At 41.5% G+C, this 17,658-nt stretch overlaps 1 protein-coding gene across 1 annotated transcript in view; it reads left to right on the top strand.

Moving 5' to 3' along the window:
• Window positions 1-17,658, top strand: part of STK32A (serine/threonine kinase 32A) — a 315,716-nt gene that overhangs the window by 283,233 nt on the left and 14,825 nt on the right. The window contains exons 10-12 of the mRNA XM_077472966.1: window positions 863-988; window positions 2,437-2,565; window positions 15,387-15,451. Coding sequence (XP_077329092.1) covers window positions 863-988; window positions 2,437-2,565; window positions 15,387-15,451 — 320 coding nt within the window. The remainder of the gene's footprint in view (window positions 1-862; window positions 989-2,436; window positions 2,566-15,386; window positions 15,452-17,658) is intronic.

Below are 17,658 nucleotides of genomic sequence, written 5' to 3'. Positions count from 1 at the left end.
TTCCTCCACCCCAAACTTACTCATCCATGTCTTTATGGACCTTGCTTTGTGCACTGGTCCAAATCATTTGGTGGAGGAGGCTTATGGTGTGGGGTCGTTTTTCAGGGCTTGGGCTTGGGCTTGGGCTTGGCCCCTTAATTCCAGTGAAGTTAACGCTTAAGGCGTCAGCATATTAAGAAATTTTGGACAATTTTATGCTCCCAACTTTGAGGTAACAGTTTGAGGATGTCCCCTTCATGTTCCAACATGACCGTGCACCAGTGCACAAAGCAAGGTCCATAAAGACATGGATGAGCGTGTTTGGGGTAGAGAAACTTGACTGGCCTGCACAGAGTCCTGATCTCAATGTGATAGAAAAGGCCTTCGCATCTACATCAATGCCTGACCTCACAAATGCACTTCTGGAAGTCAAACATTTCCATAGACACATTCCTAAATCTTGTGGATAGCCTTCCCAGAAGAGTTGAAGTTGTTATATCTGCAAAGGGTGGGCCAACTCAGTGTTGAACCCTACGGACTAAGACTGGGATGCCATTAAAGTTCACATGCGTGTAAAGGCAGGCGTCCCCATACTTTTGGTAATATAGTATATGTGCAACACCTGATATTATGTGAAAGAAGGCTAAAACCTATTGGTATTAAAGTTCTCATCCACATCCTATAAAATATCTGCATTATTCAAAGAACACTTGGAAAGGAATCCATTAATTCCATAATTACCTCACAGTGCAGATGCTAAGTATACAACCTAAACCCTCAAATAACATCAGACAGAAGATATTTAAGAAATTGTACCATTTAATTTCTCACAAACAAAATTCTATAAATAACTGATTAAATAAAATATGCATTTGTACTATAGCTTTTAGATAGGAATCCAGAAGAGAGATTTTCATGCCTTGAAGATATTCAGCAGTTTCCTTGCTTGTCGGATGTTAACTGGGATGCAGTTCTAGAGAAAAAAGTTGTACCAGCGTTTACACCAACGGTAAGAGTGATTCTCATGACTCTGAAAAGTCACCTAAATTACATGTATCACATGTAAAGTAACCACTGAAGCCGCGTACACACGGTCGGAGAATCCGTCGGAATGCGTCTTATCGGACCGTGTCGTCAGATAATCCGACTGTGTGTGGTATGCATCGGACTGATTCCGTCCGACCCAATTTTCCAACATGTTGGAAATATTTCCCGACCAACTGGGCCGGTCGGACGTAATCCAATCATGTGTAGAGAATTTTGATCGGACCAAGTGCCACGCATGCTCAGATCAAATTCCTACATCAAAGCTATTGGCTACTAGCCTGAATCTAGTCCCATCGTAACGAAATTACGTCATCACGTTCTGAAAGATCGGATTTTTCGACAACTTAGTCCGACCATGTGTATGCAACAGTTTCGGACACAATCCGTCAGACTAAATCTGACAGACAAAATCCGACGGATTTGGTTGGCAGAATCTCCGACCGTGTGTACAGGGGCTTAGAGGCATCCTATCTCATTGTTGCCCCAAGTATTGGAATATAAAGCCAAGTGTATCTGGGGAGTTTGCAGATATATTTTTGAACTAACAATCAGTGTTATCTGCAAAGTACTGTTTGTTGCATAATTCTGTCCAGGCACAGAACACTCTTCAGAACACCCGACATTGCTGATTCTTTGTGGATTTTTATAGAAGTGCTGGTAATTTGAAATAAATGACACCACAACCACTGATTTTCTATTACTGAGTACTTGGCAGTGGCAGTCTGAGTAGTCAGTGCAGTTGAATTCTGTTGCAGTCTGCTCTACAACACTGAATATGTCTCATGTTGGACAGATTAATTTTAAGACAGGTGAAGAAGAAAAATGTTTATGATAGTTACAGTATGTTTTCTTTCTCTATTATTTTCTTTGTCATGTACCTGTTTCTTAATCATACATTACAGGGCACATCATCTTAGTCTTAGAGCATTGACTTATAGAAAATGTGGAACCCACCTCTCCTGGTTATAAACAATGTGCTGCTAGCCCAATAAACTATAAAACAAAAAGCAAGATACTCCCAATGGCTTATACACAGTTTACTAGTAATGAAAAATACTTGTTTTATATAACAATATTGTTTTTATTTTCAATGGGTAAAATTGCATCAATAAAAGCAGCAATAACAAAAAGGAAAGGGGATGGGAAGGGGAACATGTGGAAAAGGAGGAACAACAAGAGCTCTGATGTACACAAAAATAAACATATTAGATGCCTATATGACATTTAACAAAAATTTGACAAAAAATTGTATATCTTTTTTTGCAGAACTACGTTTTTAGATTTATTGTGTATTTCACTGGATTTTGTACATTGCATGTGTAAATTATTTGCCTTGTTTGCAGTATATTTTGTTTTCACTCTACTATTTGTTTTTGTAACTATCTACCTTAAACTACCCTAAAATAACAGAAGGGGCGTCTTAATTGTGACCCAACTTTTGAACTTGAAGAAATGATTCTAGAATCCAAACCTTTACACAAAAAGAAGAAGAGACTAGCCAAGAAAGTGAAAGATAATGGGAAAAATCCTTTTGCACTGGTAAGAAATGCACTTGAAACTGTAGCACTGTAAGCAGTCATAAAATATACTGCCTATGTCTATAGGTATGAACCTAATGTGTTACTAAACCCAGGACCCTGCATTCACTATATCTGGTCTCCCACAGTACACAAAACATGGAAATGCAATTATTTTAGTAAATATAAACTGCAAAATAATTTTTCTCATCAGCAGGATATAGCAGTCTTATGACTTCTATCAGTGTCTGGTTTAAGCTTGTAGGAGGAGTTTTCATTCTACTCTGACTGTCCTATTAGGCTACAGGGCCCCTGACACTCTTGACAGTGCTGATTGGCACTGTGCTGATCACATGCACCCAAGAAAAAACAAGCTCTCTAGCAATACACACCAAACTGAGCACGTGCAGAGTGACTCTATCCTATCCGGTGGTGGATTTGGGGACGGTGGAAGAAGTGGAAGAACACAGGATCAAACAGCTTTTTTACACAATGTGCGGGATTAACCCCTTTGGCTCCACAGTCAGTGTAATGAGCATGCGTTACTGCATATAAAGACTGATTTTACTGTTGTGGGTTTAGTAACACTTTAAAGCTGCACTCCAGGAAACTTGAAAATTCTCCCTTGCAGTGGGACTGCACTCACAACACAACAACAAGGGTTAACTACTCATATAAGTTCATTGGTATGATGACCATCCCTGTGGAGGTGCAAGGCCAAGTATGATTTTAGAGCTTACACTTTGAGGCTCCCAGGGAGCTGTACAGGACTGACCATGCTACATATGTGCTTACAGTTTAGGAAATATAAAGCAAACATATGTTTAGGCTGCTCGCATAAAAAACTGCAATCACAAAGTCTGTGCCATAGATTGTTAGAAAAAATGACCTGGAATGTTATTCCTTCTCTGTGATAAGTACTGAGACGTCATCCTTCATTGCTGCCAGTTTCTTCTATCTCCTTCCCTCCATACTCCTAAATAGGAACTTCTAGACAAGCCACATGTTTTGTTTTTAACCCAAAGGTAAACAGAAATGCCTGAAGGCTATGGAAATGTGCCTGCATGTCCAACTCTGCAAGTCTTTTTGCATATTACACTCAGAATAGATAACAGTGAAAAGATCCTGTTTCCTTGAATTACTGGCATGATCGCTTCCACTCCACCACCAACCCTTGCTGGTTTGTAGGCGTGCTTTACATTCACATACATCCTGGAATGATGTATGTGAATGGCCAGACCCTCTCCCACTAGGTTGCTTCATAAGCCCCTCAGACCCCTTTTCTACACGATATCTACTTCATCCAGTTGGTAGGCAAGATCCTCCTAGAAAAGTTATGTTCTCTTTTATTTCTTATCTGCCTAATAATCTCAATATCATTAGCTCACCCTGGGTTAAAATTCTGCAACTGTTGTTCCTGTATTTGTTCACTGGCTGTATTGACAATGGTCCTACATTACAGAATGCAAAAAAACTTTATTATAAAAAAAGGATAATAGCACTCACCCAACTGTAAACACTTTGCTATACTACCTTTATTACTGGATGATTGCTGGCACTGCTACTATTTACCTTCTGTGCAATTAAATTGTGCTATCCTATTAATTATTTCTTATTTCTATAAATCCTGGTATGTATCTCCACAACTGACAGTTTAATTAAACCTGGACCATTGTTTGCCCTGCAGCATTATGCAGACACACAACCATTTGTCAAATTGCTCTGCCTCACTTTGTTTGAAAATCTTGATATTATCCACAGATGGATGACCAATATTATATAAAGTAGGCAAAGTGTATACAAGTGGTATCATGCATCAGTAGATGACAGGTAAAGATTAGTGGCAAGTACAGAGTCTTAAAGATAAAGCTGAACTCCAAGAATTTAAGCCACTTTGTAAAATATGTTTGATTGCTAAGGGTTAAGCCCAATGAGGCACATGCCACCTCATGGGCTTATTTCTTTAAATTACAAATTACATTTTTCTGAGTGTGAGGAGCATAGCTATTGCTATACTTCTGGTGCTCCAACACTGAAACTTCTGGACCTACTGCAGCTTCTATGAAGGGAAATTTGATTTATAAATGGAGGGGGTGGAGCTTTCAATCATGCACCCATCCTCCACTAATAAATTGCTTTCCATTAATTGAAATTGTAGTATAGCTTTTATGAATCTCTGAGCTAGGCAGAAAGGGCGGGCATAGTTGTAGCGATAGGCACATGTTGTGCCCCATCTTACGCCAATCTTTACCTGGGGGGTCGGGGGTTGGTGTGAGTGCCAGATGATGGTCTTTTGATGTACCTGTGCCATGTTTTATTGTGGCACAGGTACATTGATGATATCTTTATTGTCTGGAGTGGTAAGGCATTTGTTGGAGGATTTTGTCAAATGTTTGAATTTCAACACTTTCAATTTTCAATTCACTGTCGTGCCTCCAACAGGAAATATCCTTTTTGGAAATCTTGGTATCTAAAAGGGACAAATTCAACTTCATTGCACTCAAAGATAGACTAGTGCATAGTCACTTTCAAGGAGCTCCAACAAAAATGTGTAGTAAATCCTTTCAAGGACTTTCAAATGTGGTAATTGCTCCTGCTGTAAATATCCTAATACAAATTGTAATATGACTTTACCAAATGGAAAACAAATGTTTTCCCCAAGTGTTTTGTCAATTGCAATACACAAGGGGTGTATATGTGTATCCTGTAAACTATCTGTGAATTTTGGTTTCAAATTAACGACCGTACCTATGGTGGAGGTGGATTCATACCCTGGGGGCTACTCCCCCACTCCATGTGATGGATGGAACTGACATCGTCTCTGTGCTTGGACTATATTCTAGGCCTGAATTGTAGATAGTCATATGCATTCATTAATATTTTGCAGGACGAAATTTGAGCCAGGAACTGTGTGTGATGGATGCCTCTTTATTGGGAGTTTGATGTTTTTCCTGGGGGCTGCGATGCAGTCAAGAGATTTTTCCTTCCCCCTCCCCTGTCCTCTTTTTCTCCTTTTTTTTGTCTTTGTATTGTTTTTTTTTTTATTTCTCGTTTTTTGTTTCATGTTTTGGTTTTGTTTTTTGTTTTATATTTTGGAAATGTAGTCTTTTGTTGTATTCTATATTTTGTTGTGGCCATTTGTTCTGTTTCTTCTTCATGTTTTTTTTGTCCACTGGGGGTTGGGATCCCTTGACAATGCATGCATCTGTTTGGTTTCGGCAGTGGCCAGCTTGCATTGACGCCATGGTCCCTGGCGCTTATTTGTTGTGTGTGTGATATAATTTTGCCACATTGCTGTGTGCGTGCATCACAGCACGTGATGTCATTGCACTGTGACATCAAGCATGTGTGCAATAGTTCATCTTGTTGCCACATTGGACATGGCTTGGCATCATTTGTCCATGTATAGATGGTTTATGGTTTATGGACATAGCGCATAGAGCTGGATTAGGGGTAGGCCCAGTGAGGCAGTGGGCTACAGGCATGGGACTTACTCATTTTGCCTGAAATTCTTTTTTTTTCTCTGTTTCAATGTTTTTATTAAAGTTTTCACATAAGGTAGAAAAACAATAATATACATATTCAAGTAATTTATAATTTACACAATCCAAAATGCTCATATATCAACAATAAGAAAATGTGTACGTTATTATTCAAAAGAGGAGAGGCAGAAGGCATACAGCCCTCAGCCCCACATTAACTGGAGAGGTATACAGGAATCTCTGTGGTACTTAGTTGCAAGCTTGTGAGAGTGTGCTCAAGCTTTGCTAAAACAGTAACGATAGCTAACAAAGAGACTACAAGTGTACTCTCAACTCATAGCATCATAGTAGTCACATAATACCTAATGTGGAGCCCAAAAGTTGCTCCACGTATGTGAAAGAGAAGATGTTGCCCACCAGGCAGGGGTGGGCCTGTCCTCCGCTACTAGTAGTGCATGGTCAATACCTTTCAAGCATATAATTCAACAAAGAATATGAAAAGCGGGGAGAAGAAAGAAAAGAAGAGAGGGGGGAGACCCCAAGCTCTCGTCTATGCCACCCAAAGGCCTATCAGACCAGAGCTGCCCGGGGGTCACTAGTCAAGTAACTGATCCACGGACCCCAGACTTTTTCTAAAACTCTTATTTTGTCATTCAAGACTGCCGAAAGCCTTTTGTTGACCGTGAGCCAGGAAAGCTTGCTCTTAAGTTGGTCAAATGGGATGGCAGCTGACCTCCAGTTTCTAGCTAAGGTAAAAAGTTCCCAGAACATAGGTAGCCAGTCTGGTCGGCAACCATATACCATCTAAGAAGAACCTTATAGTTTGCTTCTATAATAGAAGTGTTAATGAGTGATTTTGATGCTACGTGGGCAATCACATCCTACTCCTCTAGTTTGAGGTTTTCTTGGAGGTCTTGCTCCCACTTGACCATGTAATCCTGTTTGACTGAGGTATGCATCAAGATACTATACAATTCAGAAATATGACCCTTAACCTTATCATATTTGTGACACAGATATTCCATGGGCGACATAGTCACAAGATCACTATTGCGAGATAAGGTGTGTAAATAATTTATGAATTGAATATACTGATAATGTTCTGAAGCTGTCAGGGCTGGCTTAGCCCTTCCTCCTCTGGGCTGGCCGCTCAGCTGTCGGCTAATTGCCAGCTCTCTTCTCTTTCCACAGTTACCAGCTGTTCCCGATGATGCTCGTCTGACCTGTCTATTTAAAGCCTTCCAGCTCATTTCTCCATTGCCTTCACGTTGGTCACATCACAAGGAACCATCTCCTGCTGTTTGTTTCAAGACTGGCTTGCTGACATCCCTCCTGGCTTCTTATCCTGCTTGCAGTTGCTCTCCTTGGATCCCTGACTTCAGGCCTGGCTGATTACCCGATCTGGTTAATGAACTTTGGACTGGCTGACTACACGATCTGGCTACTGGACTCTGGCTATGCTTGACTACGCTTTTTATTTTTCCTTTTTTATTTTTATTAATAAACAAGTGTGATTTGATTGTACTTCTGTCTCAGTCTGATTCATGGTTCCTGACAGTACTTGAAGGCCATGAATTCAGAAGATACAGTCAATCTACTTGTTGGTAATATTTTTTCCAGATTGGATAAGCAAGATCACCGCATGGATCAGTTTGCCTTGGCATTACAAATGCTCCTGAATCGCACGGCTCACCTGGAATCCCCCACGGTGGCTGCTCAGGTACAACCTGAGTTGCAGGCCGTCCCTGCTGCTGCGTCAGTGTCTGTGCAGGCATGCGCCTCGAGTATTACCTCTATAAGAGGTATGTCTGGTTCTGCTCCACTTCCCCAGAGATTTGGGGGTGATCCAGTTCAATGCAGAGGGTTTCTCAATCAGGTTGAGATATACTTCGAAATGCTGCCCCAGGCGTTTCCCACGGACAGAAGCAAAGTAGATTTCGTGATATCTTTGCTTTCTGAGAGAGCCTTGGCCTGGGCTAACCCTCTATGGGAGACGCAAAAACCTGTTGTCTTGAGTTACCCTCAGTTTGTGGCCTCCTTTAAAAGGGTTTTTGACGTTCCCGCACGCTCCGCTTCTGCTGCCAAGTGCCTCATGTCCATCTGGCAGCAGAGGTTGCTTGGAACAATGAGGACCTCTTGGCTGCTTTTTCTCATGGTCTCTTGGATTCCATCAAGGATGAGATAGCAGCCCGATATATACCCACTGAGCTGACTTTCTCTTAAGGAGCGCTTGTGGAAGCCTCCTGTACATTTGCCTCCGAGCTTTGTAGTCCCACCCATGCCTCCCTCACCTCCCATGCCTCCTGGTACCGAGTTGGTCAGTGAAGATGAACCCATGCACCTGGGCTTCACGCGTCTCTCTGCGGATGAGAGAGCCTTTAGGAGGAGGGAGAGATTGTGCCTTTATTGTGGCCAGGCAGGTCACTATTTGAAGTCTTGTCCTACCCGTCCAGGGAATGCCCGAACCTTGAGGTCCTGTCATGGACAGACCTTAGGTGGCGTTGTTTCGTCCCCAGTTATCCAGAAGGATAAGCCCCTGGTTTTGGTCACCCTTTCTTGGGCTGAGTCGTCCATCGAGATATAGGCTCTAATCCACTCTGGGGCTGCAGGCCTGTTCATTGATGCTGCATTTGTTTCGCAGCACTCGATTCCGCTGCAGCTACGTGACACTCCACTTGCCATTGAGGCTCTTGACGGGAGACCTTTACAGCCTGCCCATGTGATTCATGAGATGGTTCCGTTGTCCATGGCCGTAGGGGCTCTTCACCATGAGATAATCCAATTCCAAGTTATTTCCTTGCCCAGATTTCCACTGGTTTTTGGTTATCCTTGGTTACAGAGGCACATCCCCTCTTTTGATTGGCTCTGTGCTGAGGTTCTCTTCTGGTCACCACAATACAGTGAAACATGCTTCCTGAAGGTATCCAAGGTCCTGTGCACCGCTTCACTCCCCTCCCTGCCGGAGGAGTACCGTGATTTTGGCGATGTCTTTGATAAAGGTCAAGCCGGTAGTTTGCCTCCACAACGGCCTTATGATTGTGCAATTGACCTTCAACCTGGTGCCATACCTCCTCGTGGCCGGGTTAACACTTTGTCGGTCTTGGAGGATAAGGCCATGGAGGAGTATGTTGCTGACGCACTTTCTCGAGGTTTCATGCGCAAATACTCGTCTCCTGCTGGTGCTGGTTTCTTCTTTGTGAAAAAGAAGAGCAGTGAACCGAGACCTTGTATAGATTATAGGGGTCTCCATCGTGTCACGATTAAGCATGCCTACCCAATTCCATTGATTACTGAGTTATTTGACTGCCTCAAGGGAGCAACGGTTTTCACGAAGCTTGACCTGAGAGGGGCATACAATCTCGTGTGCATTAATGAGGGCGACGAGTGGAAGACTGCGTTTAATACCAGAACAGGCCATTATGAATACCTGGTAATACCTTTTGGCCTTTGTAATGCCCCAGCAGTTTTCCAGGAATTTATTAACGATGTCCTCTGAGATTTGTTGCAATTGTGTGTGGTGGTTTATCTTGATGATATCCTCATATTTTCCAAGTCCCTGGAGAGCCACCACACAATCTCTATTGTAAACTGGAGAAGTGCGTGTTCCATCGTGAACAGGTTACATTCCTGGTCTATGTCATTTCCACTGCTGGTTTTTCAATGGACCCAGAGAAACTTTCGGCAGTCCTACAGTGGCCTCAACCCGTTGATTTACATCCTCTGCAACGTTTCCTGGGCTTTGCCAACTAGTATTGGAAGTTTATTCGTAACTTCTCGTCTCTGGTCAAGCCTCTGACTGATATGACCAGAAAGGACGGTAACCCACAGAGTTGGTCTCCGGAGTCCATTAAGGCCTTTGAGAGCCTACTTCTGTCTCAGTCTGATTCATGGTTCCTGACAGAAGCTGGCAGCTGATACTTATCTATTAGAGCCTGTTTATTCAACATGCCTTTATGATGGCAGAGGTCTGCTATGCGCAGGAGACCTTTATTTGTCCACCAATTGAAGATGTGAGGAGTGAGACACAGGGTGAAGTCTTTGTTTTACAACAAGGGAGCCACTGGGCAATGCGGAGACATGAACGAATATGATTTAGAAAGTCTATCCCAAATGCTAAATGATAAGGAGAGAGATGGACATAGAATTAGAGGTTGATCCCGAGCTGGTAACCACATGGCATGGGATATCAGTTTGGATGGACAGGAGTGTGATTCTATGAGCATCCACAGTGAGTGGGGCTGACCTGAATGGAACCTAATGAGCTGGGCCATTTGAGAGGCAAAACAATCTTTGAGAGACTCCCAAGACCACCCTTTATGTTCGAAGTATATAGTGTGTGTCTGTTCACCCTAGGCCTCTTATCTCCCAGATAAACTGAAAACGCTTTCTTTGAAAAGTTAACAAATCCAACCAAATCAGAGCAATTGGCAAAGTGCAAAAAAGGTACAGAATTCTGGGAAGGATGTTAATTTTTATAGAGTGGGGGGGGATGGAATTGCCAGTTAACCAAGTCTGCCGTTAAGCATTTATATAGTGCAGGATAGTTTTGAGAATATAAGGTGTGTAAAGAGGGCATCAGATATATATCCAGATAAGGGAGAGCTACAGGTTCCCAAACAAACTTATGTGAATGTTGGTGGGCTGCCATTATCTGATCCAGTAAGGGGTGAAATTCTTTTTTTTTTTGTCACTTTCCCTTTCCTTCCTTTATTTTTTATTTTTTAGATTTGTGGTCAGACTTATCTTCTTGCTGGACACTTACCCAGTACACTCTTTTGTGGTAGACCTCTTTTCATCCTGGTGATCACCTATATTTATATTATCAAATTAATGTAGACCACTTTATCAGTACCTAATTTTTTTCACTTTTACAGTACTCACATTTCTCAGCTTCAATATGCTACTGGAAATGATTGAACAATGTGACCACCAGTATAAGTGATTTGGATAAAATGTTTGGATCCTTTATTCCCAATTTAGTAGGCCAAAAAGGTTTATAATATCTTTGTTGTATTGTATAAAGCGCACTACATTCTAATCACACCTATCACTTGTACAGATTTTTTAGTTAGTTTCACCCCCTATTTTTGGTGCATTTTGGGTCAGCATATGATCATATGCTGCACTTTGGTATTAAGTGTGTGGTTATTTTTTTGAATTTTGAAAATACCAAATATATATTTGTTGTAGGGTTGCGTGGCATTGCTAGGCTTTAGTTGAGACATGCCTGTGCCCTCTTGGTCTTGCTGGTTCCTTCCCCATTTCCACAGCCCCCGAGACAGATATTCCATGGTGGTAACTATCCAGAAGTTCTCTGGTTTTATTCAATTTTCTTCAAGGCTGATTTGTAAGTGTGTACTATATTTTACAATACGATGATAAAAATGTCATCCATTCATCTTTTAAAATTTCATTTTGTTATTTCCAGTTTTTAGACACCCTGTCAGTAGCATCAACTCCTGATGAACTGAATGTTGTTCAGAAAACACATTGAGATTTCTTATTCATCTTGTCCATCTGTATAATCTGCAAGTTTATATAATCATTATTTCAACAGAAGATTTTGGTTGTAACATAGTAAATTGATTACATCGTATATGTGACTCACTTTAGTAAATCAGTGCATTGTAGAAACAAAGGTTTTATATTTGTTTTCCACATAGGACAAGTTTTTATTTGTTTTCCACATAACAAAAGTTTTTATCTGCACTGTGTGCGGTAACAGACGTTTTACCGCAGTGTATGATGTTTGTCATTGCAGGGACACAATTGTTTCCTATGTGTCCCATTCAAACTGCAACACAGCCTAGTGCTGCGATAAAATGCTTCATTTTATCGCAGTGAACTGGCCTGAATCACACTGCAGTGTCAGACAGCATAGCACATCGCACTGCTAGACATTGCAGTGAATGAAGTGTATGTTTTGTACACTTCAAAGAACACTCATACAAAACAAAAAAAGGGAGCAGTGTGATGCACTGAATCACGCACCACACTGCTCCCCAGCACAGCAGTGAATTGCTCTGGCTGCTCTGCGATTTGACTGCTGCATATTGTGAATTCACCCTGAATAGAATTAAGATTTTATATATAATATATGTGTTGCTGTACCTCCAAAAGTCTAAGGGCATTTCGTTTTTGTTTTCCATACAATTAGACTGTAAAGTGTGTGTGGGACTGTGACATCATAAGGGGACGGGGCACCATGTGACATCAATCGGTGTCCCCGCCCCTTGTCCCTATATAAGTCATCGCACACCGTGTCCCTGGCATTGCGACCAGAGAGAGTGTTGAGTCAACACCTCAAGAAGGAAGAAGAGGAAGAACAGAAGAATGGAAGGCGGCGGCGGCGGCAGAAGATTGGGCCACCGCTATTAAAAGAGCTGGAAGAAGAAGCGGTGGCCCGGTTAGAAGAACCGAAGAGGGGGACAAGACCCCCGAAGTCGGAAGAAGGGGCGGCGGCGACAGAAGACCGGGTCTCCGCTAGTAAAAGAGCTAAAGGAAGAAAGCGGAAGCCCGGCAAGAAGCACCGAAGAGGGGGACAAGACCCCTGAAATCGGAAGAAGACCCCCGGGCGGCGGCGAGAAGACCCCCCAAGACGGAAGACCACCGGAGCTGTGCAATAAACTATTTTTAACCCTTGTGTGTTGTGTTTTATTTACTTTTTTTTCACCAGGTGAATGGGTAGGGGTACATGGTACCCACATACTCATTCACATAGGGTGGGGCCAGTATCTGGGGGCCCCCTTCTTAAAGGGGGCTCCCGGATTCCGATAAGCCCCCCGTCCGCAGACCCCGACAACCAATGGCCAGGGTTGTCGGGAAGAGGCCCTTGTCCTCATCAACATGGGGACAAGGTGCTTTGGGGTGGGGGGGCTGCAGGGCGCCCCCCTTCCCCCAAGGCACACACCCCCTATGTTGAGGGCATGCAATCTGGTACGGCTCAGAAGGGAGGGGGTCGCTCGCCCGTCCCCACCCCCCTTCCTGACCGGCCGGGCTGCGTGCTCGGATAGGGGTCTGGTATGGATTTTGGGGGGACCCTCACGTTGTTTTTTTTGGCGTAGGGGATTCCCCTTAAAATCCCTACCGGACCCAAAGGCCGTATGCCTCCGGAGGGGGAACCCATGCAGGTTTTTTTTAAATTTGCCGTGGAGTTCTCCCTTAGGATTCATACCAAATACAGTGCCTGGTATTGGCGGAAATCCAATTCAGATCCCCGCACCAATGTGAACGAGGCCTCAATGTCAGTGATGCTTATCGCTTATCGGGAAAGGAAAATAAACATTTTTCCTTTCCCGATGCGAGCCGGCTCGGCGCTAGCTCCCGCGACGAGGCTCGCAGGGTCTCAATCTCGCCGATAAAAGCGGCGAGATTGACACAATATTGCAGTCACCTACTGTAACTACAAAAAGAGTGAATACTCAGCTTATTAAAATCCAAAATCTAATTTTGTTCACACTATTATTCATTAAAAGCTTATACATCAATAAAAACAACCTGTCTAACACAATAGCAGGTAACTGTGTAAACATCCCTGAAATTGTGCTAATCCTAGCTAATTAACTGATCTATTTCTTGACATATTAGGGTCTCCTATTGAAGCCAATAAACAGCCAAACTTGAGACCCATAACTACCTTTCTGCAGTTTGGCCCAATATATTTACTTTACATTTATAACAACATAATATATATTCGTATGAACAAAATTGTTAGGAGTTGTGGCCTAGCATGATTAGCACTATAAGCTTTTAATAAATAACGCTGGGAATAAAATTTTGAATTTTAATAAGCTGAGTATTCACTCTTTCTGGAGTTATGTGGAGCACTTTAAAGTCCTTCCCATTTTCATTTTGTTCTTTATATACATTTTTGGATGTGGTGCCATTTCAGGAAATTGTGCCTGCATTTTTGGATTTTGTGTGTTAACCTTTAGAAACAAATCCTATTCATTGCGCTCCTAACTTGCAGTAGGAGTTGCAGTAGCTAAAATTGACAGGAAAACTCACATTGTACTGAGCTGCTGCCATTTATGATGTGGTGACTAAAGATGGCATTAAAGCTTTGTTGATTTTTATTTATTTTTTTCTTCTTAAAAAACTGGAATCAAATCAGTTTCTAAATGCAGTGGGGAAAATTTCAAATAATGCCAAATAATGCCAAAGTTAATTAAAATGATGATGATTTAGCATTCTTGTTATAGATGCTAACTTGTGGCTTTTAAATTCATGGTACTCTGCCAAACGCTTGGGGGACCAGTTCCAGGATGCAGACTTTGATGAATAACACTTCCTCATGTTATTGAGAATGTTTAAAATCCTGATGATAGATATGGAAGACACTTAACTTAAGTGGCTTTTAATGCTGTGTGATAAGCAAAATATTAATTACTCTGCAAATGTTCAGCATGAATTAATCAAACTGCAATTTTCTGCTTTATAAAGCAGCCCTTACAGTAAAATGCAAGGTCTGCCTATGTGACTGCCCCCACGCCCTGCTGTCAAAATTCCACATTAAGGAAATAAAAAATAAAAAAAAACACTTACCTTACTCCCAGGCTTCTGGTGAGATGAGTCAGTAGTTCCTCTTGCAGGATTTCAGGAAAGTTCAGGATAACAGATTCTGTGAGGCCATCACAGTGCAGCAGTGTCCTTTCATTAAAATTGGGATCTTCAGGTCTCCCAAGATCCCTCTGTGATCAGAAAGCAGACATGATCTGGGAGTAAGGTAATTATTTTGAATGCATTTTCTTTCAATGTGTTCATTTATTTTATTTTTTTCTGCAATACAGTGTTTTGTCATTAGTGGATGAGGGCAGCCACATATGTGGATTTTTCATTTTAGATCCGCTTTATTATATTTTCCATATATATTACCATTGCACATGTTCCTGGCCTAAGAAGTTATTAGGTCCTACAGAAGCTGCCAGCTGGAAACTGGTAAAACCACAGATTAACGTACATATTGCCAGCACTCATAGGATCTATTAACAATGACCAAATTCTTTTATATAAAGGGATCACATCCTTGAGGAAGAATGCAACATTTCAGAGCCATGCAGGATCCCTTCACCATGCACGTGATAATGTAATGGGCAGTACTTAGATTCAGGGTGTGTTAGCATTATGTACAATTAATAAGTAGGCGGTGGGTAATTCTACCCAACCCCGCCCAGTCAAAACTAAAATGAGTGTACTATCTACCATTGCCCCTCTCCTTCTTGTACCTGAATATAATGTGTTTAGCCCATACCTTTTAATTTGGGTGGACTTTTAATTATTGCCCAATAGTCATTTGCCCTCTAAAATGTATTTCTTTGATTATTTTTTCTTTTGTTTTCTCCATCCTTTAAAACTACCAAAGAATGGTAACTTGCAGAAGCATTTGGAAAATGTGGAGAGAGACTTCATTGTGTTCAACAGAGAAAAGTGAGTATAGCATGTCACCATGCCCTGTATTTCTGTGAAATTGGTTTTTGGTTTTCTGCTTTAAGCTAAATATGAATTGTTCAAACTGTAGCAATGCTGTATGTAAAATGTGAATATGGCCAGCTTTTTAAAGAGGTGCAACAAAATAGGCTTTAATAAGGGGTCTAATTTTGATAAAAAAAGGTGTATATATATCTATATATATATATACAGTAGATATATATATCTATATATATATATACAGATATATATATATATATATATATATATATATATATGTACAGTATATAGATAAAGATATATATATGTGAAAAAAGGATAGAGAATGAAGTGGGACTTTGGATGAGGCATGTCAAAGAATAATTAACTAGTTTTTAATCAAGAAAGTAGATTTAAATAGATTTTATGATATTATAGCACCAAATCAATAGTCCATAATGTCACAATTAAATCAATATTCAATAATATACAGAATAGCGTAATCACAAGATTTACATAATAATATTCATATAAAAACATTTAATATAATTGGTAATTGGGCATAATGGTACAGTCGATACAGAACAAATCAATCAGTGTACATGATTGGTACAATTAATACAGAGATAAATACAAAGAAAAGTAAAATGCATAGAAAAATAAAAGTAATTGGAATTTCAAAATGTAAGCATCCATTGGAAGTTAACTCTACGCATTTCATGGTTTTCAAACAATCATCAGGAGTCAGATGCATACATACTGGAAAATGAGATAATGAAAAATCTATTAATCTAGGATACCCTCTATAGAGGTCAGAAGTTAGTAAAGAGAAACAAGCATTTTCAATAATACTCACAAAAAAACAAAGTTGGTCATGGCTCCTAAGGTGGGATTTGTTGGTAGTCTGGATTGAAAATAGCCTCACCTGGGGTTGAGGCAGAGAACATCCCCCAAAAAGGGGGATGAACCCCGGACCAGGGGAGATCAACAGCCATATCTACCGTAACACCACAGTACATCATCAGGTGGGAATGTGCAAACATGCTGCATTGGGCACCAAATTCTGAAATTGGGGAAATATGTGAAAATTAAATGGGTTGAGAGGGGAAATGTGTAGTATATGTGACTAGTGAAAGAAAGTGTTAAACATGTGTACACCATGAGGATTTGCAACAACGAAAAAGCGAGTGAATGAAAATAGGAAGGGTGTGTAAGTGGGGGTATAATTACCTAGAGTTTGTATCTGTGTTGCGCAAGTTGAACATCTCCAACAGTGACCATGCATGGACTGAATCGGCGAATGGCCACCACTGAAATACCCCGGGTCCGGGGCATGTTCACGTCAACGTCATGCAGAGAAGCCTAGGTAGCGTACAGGAGAGAGGGGAAGGGAGGGGGGACCTTCCCTCCTGTGATACTCCGATCATGATGGGTGCCCGCCCACCTGTCACTGGCGTGTGAGGTGGAGCGTACACTGACTCCCACAACACAGCATCAAAGGACGCTGCGCGCGGGACGTGTAACCATGACGCTGATGCACTGTCACGTGCAAGGATGGGCAGGGGGAAGTGAACTAGGTGCATCACAACCCCGGAACTGAGACCAGCGCAAGCCAGTCCCACCACCCACACGTTGAAAAATCTCTAGGTATTTATACCCCCACTTACACATCCCTCCCATTTTCATTCACTTACTTTTTCATTGTTGCAAATACTCATGGTATACACAATTGTAATTGATTATATTTAAGTTTGTTTTTGTTTCATTCACACCTATACACACTATCTCTTGGTGGATACCTATGGATGTTTAACACTTTCTTTTACTAGTCACATATACTACACATTTCCCCTCTCAACCCATTTCATTATCACATATTTCCCCAATTTCAGAATTTGGTGCCCAATGCAGCATGTTTGCACATTCCCACGTGATGATGTGTTCCGGTAGATATGGCTGCTGATCTCCCCCTGGTCCGGGGTTCACCCCCCTTTTTGGGGGTTGTTCTCTGCCTCAACCCCAGGTGAGGCTATTTTCAATCCAGACCACCAACAAATCCCACCTTGGGAGCCATGACCAACTTTGTTTTTTGTGAGTATTATTGAAACTGGTTGTTTCTCTTTACTTACTTCTGACCTCTATAGAGGGTATCCTAGATTAATAGATTTTCATTATCTAATTTTTCCAGTATGTATGCATCTGACTCCTGATGATTGGTTGAAAATCAT

Source organism: Lithobates pipiens, unplaced genomic scaffold, assembly GCF_037356315.1.
Source record: "Lithobates pipiens isolate NorthernLeopardFrog02 unplaced genomic scaffold, aLitPip1_a1.2 Scaffold_8, whole genome shotgun sequence".
Taxonomy (NCBI): domain Eukaryota; kingdom Metazoa; phylum Chordata; class Amphibia; order Anura; family Ranidae; genus Lithobates; species Lithobates pipiens.
This window is presented reverse-complemented; position numbering and strand designations above follow the sequence as displayed.